General features: G+C 39.3%; 1 protein-coding gene across 1 annotated transcript in view; it reads left to right on the forward strand.

Annotated features, from left to right (window-relative positions):
* PROSER1 (proline and serine rich 1) overlaps window positions 1-11,112 on the forward strand; it is a 31,679-nt gene extending 20,567 nt beyond the window's left edge. Inside the window, exons 10-13 of the mRNA XM_007521581.3 lie at window positions 764-808; window positions 5,847-7,599; window positions 8,498-8,648; window positions 9,767-11,112. Of these exons, the coding sequence (XP_007521643.1) occupies window positions 764-808; window positions 5,847-7,599; window positions 8,498-8,648; window positions 9,767-9,889 (2,072 nt within the window). The 3' untranslated portion in view covers window positions 9,890-11,112. The remainder of the gene's footprint in view (window positions 1-763; window positions 809-5,846; window positions 7,600-8,497; window positions 8,649-9,766) is intronic.
* Window positions 11,113-11,348: the final 236 nt, after the last annotated feature.

An 11,348-nucleotide genomic window follows, 5' to 3' on the forward strand; every position in this document is an offset into this window, starting at 1 on the left:
CTGAATGTGTCTGTAAAACAGTAGTGTTTATGGCGCAGTGAGTTAAGCGCACATAGTGCAAAGCACAAGGACCCGCATAATGATCCCAGTTCGACAACCCCCCCCCCCGCAGGGGGTGTAGCTCTGCAGGCAGGGAAGCAGATCTGCAGGTGTCTTTCTCTCTTCTCTATCCTCCCTTCCTCTCTCGATTTCTCTCTGTCCTATCCAATAATAACAAGAAGTAGGGCAACAAAATGGGAAAAATGGCCTCCAGGAGCAGTGGATTCATGGTGCTGGAATTGAGCCCCAGTGATAACCCTGGAGGAAAAAACAAAAAAAAGAAAGAAAAATTATCTAAAAGATAAAAAGTGTTTATTTAAAACATGATTAGAAGAAGGTATTGTGGGGGGAGTTGAGTGTTCATAATCCTGTCAACCTTCATTTAGTTATGATTTTTGTTTCCTTTTTTTTGTTTAATCTTTTTTATTTATTTGAAAGAGACAGAGAAATTGAGAGGGGAGGGAAAAATAGAGAGGGAGTGAGACAGACACCTGCAGCCCTGCTTCACTACTCAGGAAGCTTTCCCTCTGCTGGTGGGGACCAGGGGCTTGAACCCGAGTCCTTGTGCACTGTAATGTGTGCACTCAACCAGGTGTACCACCACCTGGCCCCCATTTCCTTTTTCTGTAAACTACTTTTTTTTGAGCCCACCCTCTGATTATTAAAGTGATGAATAATTTGATGAGAAATTAAAACAATTTTTAAAAAATTTATTCTCTTATAGATAATGAAGACCTTTCCAACCAATCAAAACCTACACAGAACCAAAGTAAGTACACATTTCATCCAAAGAACGATCTAAATTCTATGTATTTTGATTCTTCATAGTATTTATATAGAATTTTTTTAAATATTTTTAATCAGAGAGAGAGATACAGAGGAAAATACAGAAAGAAAAAGGCCAGAGCGCTGCTCAGCTCTTGCTTATGGTAGTGCTAGGGATTGAACGCAGGACCTTGGAGCCTTAGGCATGAAAATATTTTGTACATCCATTATGCTGTCTACCCAACCCTATAAAATATTTCTGATTTAGGAGTCCTGTGGTGGAACACCTGGTTAAGTACACACATCACAGTGCACAAGGACCCAGTTTCAAGCCCCTTGTACCCACCTGCAGGGGGAAGCTTCATGAGTGGTGAAGCAGGGCTGTAGGTGTCTCTCTGTCTCTCCCTATCATCTCCTTCTCTCTCAAGTTCTGGCTGTCTCTATCTAATAAATAAAGATAATAATAAAATTTTCTTTCTTTAAGTTTCTAATTTTAAAAAAAAAACCCTTTTGACAAATTTTGTACTTAAGATAACAATATAGAAAAGGAGTATACCAAAGCAGAAAATGGAATTGAAAATAAAGGTTAATTATGGTCTGCATAATGCCTATAGATGGCAGCAGCACTTCATTATATAGAATATATATAGATGGCAGTAACATTTCATTCTTTCCCTACTTGAGGAGAGATGTATGGTCACAAAGGAGACATTTTCTGACATGAGACAAAACTGGGATTTGTTTTTTAAACCAAAGTAGTACAAGAATCTAATTATGGTGCACGGTAAGAATTTTTCTCTAGGTGAGATTTTTGAGTTCCAAAGAAGTAGTTTTTAAAAGAATGAGCTAGAAGAATGCTAAATGAGATGTTAGGATATCCAGGTTCTTAACTCTGGCTGTGGCTTGTGACTTTACAGTCGTCATTTAACTTCTCTGGAAAGACTATTTGGTGAACTTCTACTTTTATGCTAAGCTTCACTAGCATCTTTGTTTTTGAAAATATTAGACTAAATGTAAAAAAAAAAAAAAAAGGGAAGACTAGTATACATTTCTACATTGTGTTAGTAATGACAAAGATTTTCTTTTGTTTTGTAAAAAAATTATATTTTTTGTTGTAGCTAAGGCTTTACTTTTTCAGATAGACAAAGATAGAATAGGGGAGGCTACTACGATCCCAGAGTTTCTTCCATTGCAGTGGGAGCCAGACTTGAACCTGAGTCATGTGCATGACAAAGCAGATGAACTTTCCAGATGGCTATTTTTCCTGCTTTGTTTTGTTGTCATATTAAGAAACAAAGGACAAAATATTATAGTGGCTAAGGATGTGGGCCTAACCCAGGTTCAAATTTTGGTTCCACCATTTCATATCTGTATGAATTTTTATTTTACTTAATATCTCACTTAATGAGATCTAGACTATTAATACAAGTTTAAAATTTTTAAATACATTTTTCCTTTTATTAAATTATCTTTATTTATTTATTACATAGAGACAGCCAGAAATTGAGAGGGAAGGGGATGATAGAGAGAAAGACAGACACCTGCAACACTGCTTCACAACTCTCAAAGTAAAGCTTTCCCCTTGCAGATGGGGACCAGGGGCTTGAACCCGGGTCCCTGTGCACTGTAACATGTGCACTCAACCAAGTGTGCCAACAGCTGGCCCCATGAGTTTAAATTCTTAATACAGTATAATTAATTATACTCATGGGCAGGGCAGATAGTATAATGATTAGACAAAGAGACTTTCTTGCCAGAGGCTTCAGAGTTCTAGCTTTAATCTCCTGCACCACCATAAGCCAGAGCTGAGCATTGCTCTACTCAAATAATGATACTAATAGTGATAATTGTAGTCATAATTATTCACCTGGTCTCTAGAACTTACTCATCTTTCATAACTGGAATTTTATATCCTCCAGACACTGTAGAATAACTTCATGATCTTTTAACAAGTTGCTTCAATACACTAAGCAAGCCTCAAGTTGCCTCTCTAAAACATGGATATTAGTACCTATCTGAGGGTTATATAAGAACAAAGAAAATCATGAGTGTCAAGTGATTAGCACAGAATCTGACAGTATTTCATGATTAACTAAATTAGATAACAGAAAAGTGATGTTTACGATATATATTTAGGAGCTTTTGTCTTGGTTTCATCGCAAACACTTTAATAGTGCAAACATGGATTTGCTTTGGTATATAAAATTATCTCCAGCAGGGACTGCAAAGAATTCTATAGGACAGCTTGGTTTACCTTGCTACTTGTCACTAACTACATGGTCCTTCACATGTTCAGATATTTCCTATCCAATTCTAACTTAAATTTAATATTTGGTATACTGTTTACAAATACAAAAACTAGGTATATATTGTATGTCTAGTTCTTATCTAAGCATAAACAAAAGTTTTAATCCATTTACATGTATACCCTAAATTTACAATGAATTTTATTGAAACAAATTTTATTGAAACAAAATTACCACTTATGCCATGATATCACAGACATCAAACTTTTCAAATTTGAATTTTATGCATTTGCCTATTACTGTTTATTAATTTCTTTTTTAAAATTACTGTAAAGTTTATTCAGCCCACTCAGGCACCCTTTGACAGTAATATGTAAAAAAAAAAATTATTACTTGTTAATATTTCTATTGGTTCTTTCCCTACTTATGGTTAACATTTACCATATCAGTTTCCTTATGTCGAAATAGTTTTTAGTAAGCATAGATTTAAAAAGTTAAGTCTTAGTTCATGAAAATATCTTTCAGTTGATTACCACTACAAAAGGAACAGTTTCTATTTACAACTGAAACAGACTTCCATGTAAGTATAGCAGCAGGTAATAGTGATCATTATTTAGCTGAGTTATATTTTCTATCTGGCATCAAAAATATCAGAAAAGTACACACATTGTCACTAAATTCATCCAGGGAGGGAAACCCCACATCACCACCACCACCCTGCAAGTGCTTATATTATTTGTAGTTTATTAGAATAAAAATATTATAGCAAACTGTACAAGTCTTGAGATTTAAGTAGTTTTCACATCCTTGAATGGGTTTAGGGAATGTCATTTAAGGTTATTCCTATGTATGATGTTTAGCAAACCCTTATTAAATGCACAGGTACTGTGTACTAGGTGTTAATGTTCCAACAATGAATCAGTCACCGTTACCCCTGAAGGAGTGAGCTAGAAGAACACTAAGAGGGAGTCGGGCAGTAGCGCAGCAGGTTAAGTGCACGTGGCGCAAAGCGCAAGGACTGGCTAAGGATCCCGGCTCGAGCTCCCCAGCTCCCCACCTACAGGGGCATTGCTTCACAGGCGGTGAAGCAGGCCTGTAGGTGTCTTATCTTTCTCTCCCGCTCTCTGTTTTCCCCTCCTCTCTCCATTTCTCTCTGTCCTATCCAACAATGACGACAATAATAAAACAACTAGGGCAACAAAAGTAAATAAATAAATAAATAAATAAATATTAAAAAGAAAGAAAGAAAGAACACTAAGTGAGATGTTAGGATATCCAGGTTCTTACTCTGGCTATAGCTTGTAAGCTCCTAGGACAAGCCAAGTAAAGGTGGGAAGATAATATAGTTTAGAAGAAAGTCTGAGAAAAAGCATGGAGGGGCTGCTTAGATGAATAATACAGTATATTAAGGTCATCATCTCCTGAGTGGTGATTAAGAAAGAATATGGGGGAGTCAGGCGGTAGCACAGTGGCTTAAGCTCAGGTGGCACAAAGCGCAAGGACTGGCATAGGACCTCAGTTCGATCCCCTGGTTCCCTACCTGCAAGGTAGTCACTCCACAAGCGGTGAAGCAGGTCTGTAGGTGTCTATCTTTCTCTCCCCCTCTATCTTCCCCTCCTGTGAGGCCCCCTACGTGAGTACCAGCACCCTTCTCTCTCCATTTCTCTCTGTCCTATCCAACAACGACAACAACAATAATAACTACAACAATAAAACAACAAGGGCAACAAAAGGGAATAAATAAATATTAAAAAGAAAGAAAGAATATGGGAGAAATTGATATACCCAGAAGGCCTTGTACAGGGTGGGGGTATAGCATAATGGTTATGCAAAGAGACTTTCTTTTTTTTATAATTTTATTTATTTTCCCTTTTGTTGCCCTTGTTGTCTTTTTATTGTTGTTGTAGTTATTATTGATGTTGTCGTTGTTAGATAGGACAGAGAGAAATGGAGAGAGAGGGGGAGAGAAAGAGAGACACCTGCAGATCTGCTTCACCACTTGTGAAGCGACTTCCCTGCAGGTGGGGAGCCAAGGGCTCGAACCAGGATCTTTATGCTGGTCCTTGCGCTTTACGCCACGTGCGCTTAAACTGCTGCACTACTGCTGGACTCCTGCAAAGAGACTTTCATGCCTGAGGCTCTCAAGTCCCAGGTTCAATCCCCACACCACCATAAGCCAGAGCTGAGCAGTGCTCTGATTAAAAAAAAAAAAAAAAAAAAAAAGGCCTTGTACACCCTTAGGAGGGAAGAGATGGCATGAAATCTTTTAGGGAGATCTGTATGGATTATTATGTTAGTTAAATGATTTGAAAGAATTCAATATTCAGTCAGTACATAAATTCCACAATTAAAATAAGTTCTTTGAATTTTAAAAATTAGGAAAATGTGAGCAGGGGTAGACAGCATAATGGTTAGGCAAAGAGACTCTCATGCCTGAGCCTCCAAAGTCCCAGGTTCAATCCCCTGTACCACCATAAGCCAGAGCTGAGCAGTGCTCTGGTGTTTCTCTCTGTGTCTTTCTCTCTCTAAAATAAATAAATAAATCTCTCTCAAAAATAAATCAGAAAAATGTGAACGTTCATTTGCTAACTTCCCAATTGAATTGGAGTGCTTTGCTAAGCCAGGAGCTAGAAGACAACTGAATCTGAGGCTAGTCAGCATAATGAATCCAGCAGTTTCTATAGTCCGTTACACCTCTCCCTGAGTTTTCAAGTATCACAAAAATGGGTAGAGATTCCTTTTGAGATCTCATTTCAGCATGATGATAAATCCTTGCCTCTTTTTTTTCCCCCACAGCTTTTGCCACCCCAACAAATCAACTCTTTTCTCCACATGGTTCTAATCCTTCAACACCTGCTGCAACTTCTGTCCCTACTGCATCCCCAATCAAGGCAGTAAATCACGCTTCAGCAGCCGCCAGCATTTCTGGAATGAACATCCCGAACACCGTCCTTCCAGTGTTCCCGGGGCAGGTCTCCTCAGCTGTTCATACACCTCAGCCATCAACACCAAATCCAACAGTTATCAGAACCCCTTCATTGCCTGCTACACCTGTTACTTCTGTCCACAGCACAACATCTACCATTCCTTCTGTTTTTTCTGGCCTAGTGCCAATGCCAGGTCCTTCTACTCCTACCCCAGCCCCTCAGGCTACATCAACACCTCGAGCCACTCCTGCTTCTAATGAAACATTTGCTTCTACTTCTACCCCTTTCACTAGCCTCCCCTTCCCTGCCACTTCTACTGCTGCTTCTACCAACAACCCCAATTCCGCTTCATTGTCATCGGTTTTTGCAGGTCTCTCCTTGCCCTTAACGCCAACATCCCAAGGTTTAGCCAACCCAACTCCTTCTGTAATTGCCTGTGGTTCTGCTCCCAGTGTTGCCGGTTCTCTTGGTGTAAATAGTCCTCTTTTGTCAGCTTTAAAAGGCTTTCTGACATCAAATGATACCAGTTTAATCAATAATTCTGCTTTATCCTCTGCTGTTACAAGTGGCCTGGCTTCACTCTCATCTCTTACTAATCAGAACTCTGATTCTCCTGCTTCAGCCCCTAACAAGTGCTACGCACTCTCAGCCATCTCTGCCCCACAGCAGTCTTCCGCTCCAGGGCTAGTGTTCCCATCACCTCTAGCCAATACAACTTCCACCACCCCTACTTTGCCTGTGCAGTCTCCTCTAGTGACTGCTACATCATCTTCCACTTCAGTACCAGTTAGCTGTGGCTCCTCGGCTGCCCTTTCGCACGGCTCCCACCCAGCTAATTCAGACCTCCATATTTCATCTACGCCCGCTGTAACAACTCTTCCTGTAATGATCAAAACTGAGCCAACGAGTCCTACTCCCTCAGCCTTCAAGGGCCCGTCTCATTCCGTGAACCCCTCCCATAGTACTTTAGGTCTGTCAGGGACATTGGGCCGTGCATATACTTCCACATCAGTGCCCATCAGTTTATCCACTTGCCTTAATCCTGCACTGTCAGGTCTCTCTAATTTGAGTACTCCCCTAAATGTTTCAAACCCTCTTTCCCTTCCTCCGCATGGCTCCTCCACTCCCATCACTCCTGTATTCACGGCTCTTCCACCTTTTACTTCTTTGACCAATAATTTCCCCTTAACTGGCAACCCATCTCTTAATCCATCAGTATCTCTTCCAGGGTCATTAATAGCCACCTCATCTGCAGCCGTCACATCCACATCACTCCCTCACCCAAGTTCCACTGCAGCCGCTCTCTCAGGGCTCTCTGCCTCAGCTCCAGTCTCAGCAGCACCTTTCCCCCTCAATTTGTCCACTGCTGTACCCTCGCTGTTTTCAGTTACTCAAGGACCTCTGCCATCTTCAAACCCCTCCTACCCTGGCTTCTCTGTCTCTAACACTGCCAGCGTTACCCCTGCTCTCCCTTCATTCCCGGGGTTGCAGGCGCCGACTACAGTTGCAGCGGTCACACCACTACCTGTTGCTGCTACAGCGCCCTCGCCAGCCCCTGTCCTCCCGGGATTCGCCTCAGCATTTAGTTCTAATTTCAACTCTGCTCTTGTTGCACAAGCCGGGTATGTTGATTATTTGGAAATTACATGAAACCAGCCTTTGCCTAACTGGTAGTTCATAGCCTTGTTTTTTTTTTTTTTAAAAAAAAAAAAAGTCATTCAAATCGGGAGTCGGCTGTAGTGCAGCGGGTTAAGCGCAGGTGGCGCAAAGCACAAGGACCGGCATATGGATCCTGGTTCAAGCCATGGCTCCCCACCTGCAGGGGAGTCGCTTCACAAGTGGTGAAGCAGGTCTGCAGGCGTCTATCTTTCTCTCCCTCTCTCTTGTCTTCCCCCCCTCTCCATTTCTCTCTGTCCTATACAACGACAACAGTAATAACTACAACAATAAAACAAGGGCAACAAAAAACAAATAAATAAAATTATTCAAATCGAAGTCGGCATTTAAGTGATGATGGTAAATTATATTACTCTAGATTGCAATTTAACTCAGAATGGCTTACAGCTCTTTGACTGCACTATGGTAAATATACTAGAGCACTAATGCCTACTCAGATAACTTTAGGATTTATGTTTGGTAGTTTATTTATTTTATTATTATGTTACCAGAGTACTGATCAGCTCTGACTTGTGGTGTTGGGGATTAAACCTGGGAGCTCAAAGCCTCGGACATGAAAGTCAGTTTGCATAATGTTGTTTCCCCAGCCTGTAGTAATTTAGTTATAAATCTACAAGGTGCTATATGCAAAATATAGACCTAGGAATTCAGAATAATATACTTTATAATGGAATGTTTGTGTCTGTAAGTGACTGTATATCTCCTTCCTATAGCGAAGTCCTAAGTTTTTGTTTTTTTTTTTAATAAATATGCCTACATGTCCTAAGATAGTATTTGACAACAAAAGCTATAACATCAATGTCTTTCTTATCTGTGTTTTGATTTGATCCTCTGTTATTCTAGCTTATCATCTGGACTTCAGGCTCCTGGCAGTTCTGTTTTTCCAGGCCTTTTGTCCCTCCCAGGAATCCCTGGATTTTCCCAGAATCCTTCACAGACATCCTTGCAAGAATTACAGCATAATGCAGCTGCGCAATCAGCACTCTTACAGCAGGTGAGCAGACAGCATCTGACATAAATCAGAAAGCAATTAAAGTAGCATAGCTTCTGTAGTGATGATAGTGTGATCTCGGTCAGATACTAACAATGGCAAAAGTGATGAGTTCTCCCAAGTTAAGCAAATAATGGGAAAGAGAAAAAGGGAGTAAAATGTTTTTATATGTTTGAATTATTATTCCACTCTATGGATTTAAAAAATCTCTGGGATTCTTCAAATGGGCTTTTTACACATGACAGGTAATTTTTAGTTTGTCTTTTATAACTGGAGTTAATGTAATATACCATTAAAGCAAATTATGTCTTTACTTTCCCACCCAAAAAAAAAAATTATCTGTGGAAAACCTTTTTTTAATTTATTTATTCCCTTTTGTTGCCCTTGTTTTATTGTTGTAGTTATTATTGTTGTTATTGATATCATTGTTGTTGGATAGGGCAGAGAGAAATCAAGAGAGTAGGGGAAGATAGAGAGGGGGAAGAGAAAGATAGACACCTGCAGACCTGCTTCACCGCCTGTGAAGGGACTCCCCTGCAAGTGAGGAGCTGGGGGCTCAAACCAGGATCCCTATGCCAGTCCTTGCGCTTTGCGCCACTTGCGCTTAACCCATTGCGCTACCGCCTGGCTCCCAACCTTTTTTAAAATTAAAAATACATAGACAAACTCTTCACTGACATTTTTAAACACTTCCACCTTTTGAAGAGCTTACAGTGTTTCTTTAATATTTCAGGAGACTGGGCCTGAAAAAGTACTTAGAGGGCAATGCGCATGTATGCCCTGACATGTGCTTAGCCCAGGTTCAGGTCTTGGTGCGACATGGGAGAACCACACAGGTCTTGGAAGAGCTCCACTGATGCGGTGTCCTTGTCTCTTCTGTCTGTCTCTCTGTGTGTGTGTCTTAATGAATGAATGAATGAATTTAAAAAATGAGCCCAGGAGTAGTGAAATCCCAGTTCCACACACCAAAAAAAAAAAAAAATTCAAGGAAATAAAGATGTACATTGCCTCTACTGTTATTTCTTACCTGGTCTAAATATCTCAAGTATATGCAAAAGTAGCACTGACCTAATTGAAATGTGCATCCTGTTAAATTGTATGTATGTTGTCCTTTCATATAGGTCCACTCAGCTTCAGCTCTAGAAAACTATCCAGCTCAGCCAGATGGGTTTCCTAATTATCCTACAACTCCAGGAACAGCATTTTCTTTACAACCAGGCTTGTCTCAAAGTGGGTGGCAGTGAATATATTTCAACTTTGTATTCTTCAGAGCAGCTTCAGAGTTGTCTAAGAAGTACAGTGAACAATTTGACAACTGTGAGGTTGGCCAAAAGTCAGAAAATGAGAATGAATTGCATCTTAGGGTAATTTTTTTTTAATGGTTGCATTTTTTAATGGTTTTAAATATGAATACTTCCCTATGTATATAAGCTGACAAATTGTATGGCGCATAGTAATAAAAAAAAAAAAGTGTTCGGGGGCTTTTCACCTCTCATCCTATGAACTTTTGAGTTGTGTGTGATCTGCATAGGAAAAAGGAGGTTGAACTCTTTAGAGCCGAATACAGCCTTAAATCTGCTTGTATAGCATCCACTGACAGAAGTAGTAGTTGTGCCTCAGACATTTGGATTGCATTTGGCCATGAGGGAACTTACCACCCTTGGTATGCACTAATGGTTCCTATAAGCATCATCGGAACTCAGTATTCTGTGTATTTGAAAAAGGGAACTTAAGACTCACAGTTACGTTTAATTCCTGGTATTAATGGTCATATATATGTACTGCTGAATTTAACTCATTATATTTCTGGTAAGTGAAAATGGTGCTTAATATAGTCTTCAGAGTGACATTCAGGTTTTTTTTTATTATTATTATTATTAAAAGTATGTATCCAGAACTATTTCCTTACAGAAATACATGTAAGGTTTCTGATAATTTGCCTTTAAGACTTATTTCTTAATCTCAGCAGTATCCAGATAAGTGAGGGACACGTGACTGACTCTTGGGCCACCTCTATTACTCAATGTGCTCTGGAAGCTCTTGGTGAATGTTTACAATCATGGGATGTAGTATTTTATTTGTACTTAAAGCTTATCTAAAATAATGATGTGACAACAAATAGGGAAGATTTGCTCTGTTAGTAATTATACAGTGTGTACTCTATTTAAGGATATGTGGTAGATTATAATAATTGAATGTCTTTAATTTAAGTATAATAACTGCCACATTTGGGAAGGTGGGGAGTAGGGAGAATAATTTCTAATCCTGTGATTAAAATTGCAAACAATAGAATCTGCTGTAGTACATTTTGGGATCTAGAAGGTTTACTTTTATAAAGATGGTGTCTGGAAGATGTTGCTAATGTATTTTCCTTCAATACGGGGAACAAACTTTTTAAGTATATTAAATATTCCTGGATGATTAGTTTTTAACAGTTTTTTAAAATAAACTTTATGGATATGACAGATACTTTGTGATTTTTTTAATTGCTTTGATATACTCTTTATACTTTTATGTTCTAGAGCTAGATTGTAGAATACTTTGTTTTTAAATTTTGTGGGAGAAGATCTTTACATGCCATACATCAGACAAAAGCTAATAACCACAATATATAAAGAGCTCACCAAACACAACCACAAAAAAACAGATGACCCCATCCAAAAATGGGGAGAGGATATGAACAGAATATTCACCAAAGAAGAG

Source organism: Erinaceus europaeus, chromosome 7 (assembly GCF_950295315.1).
Source record: "Erinaceus europaeus chromosome 7, mEriEur2.1, whole genome shotgun sequence".
NCBI lineage: Eukaryota > Metazoa > Chordata > Mammalia > Eulipotyphla > Erinaceidae > Erinaceus > Erinaceus europaeus.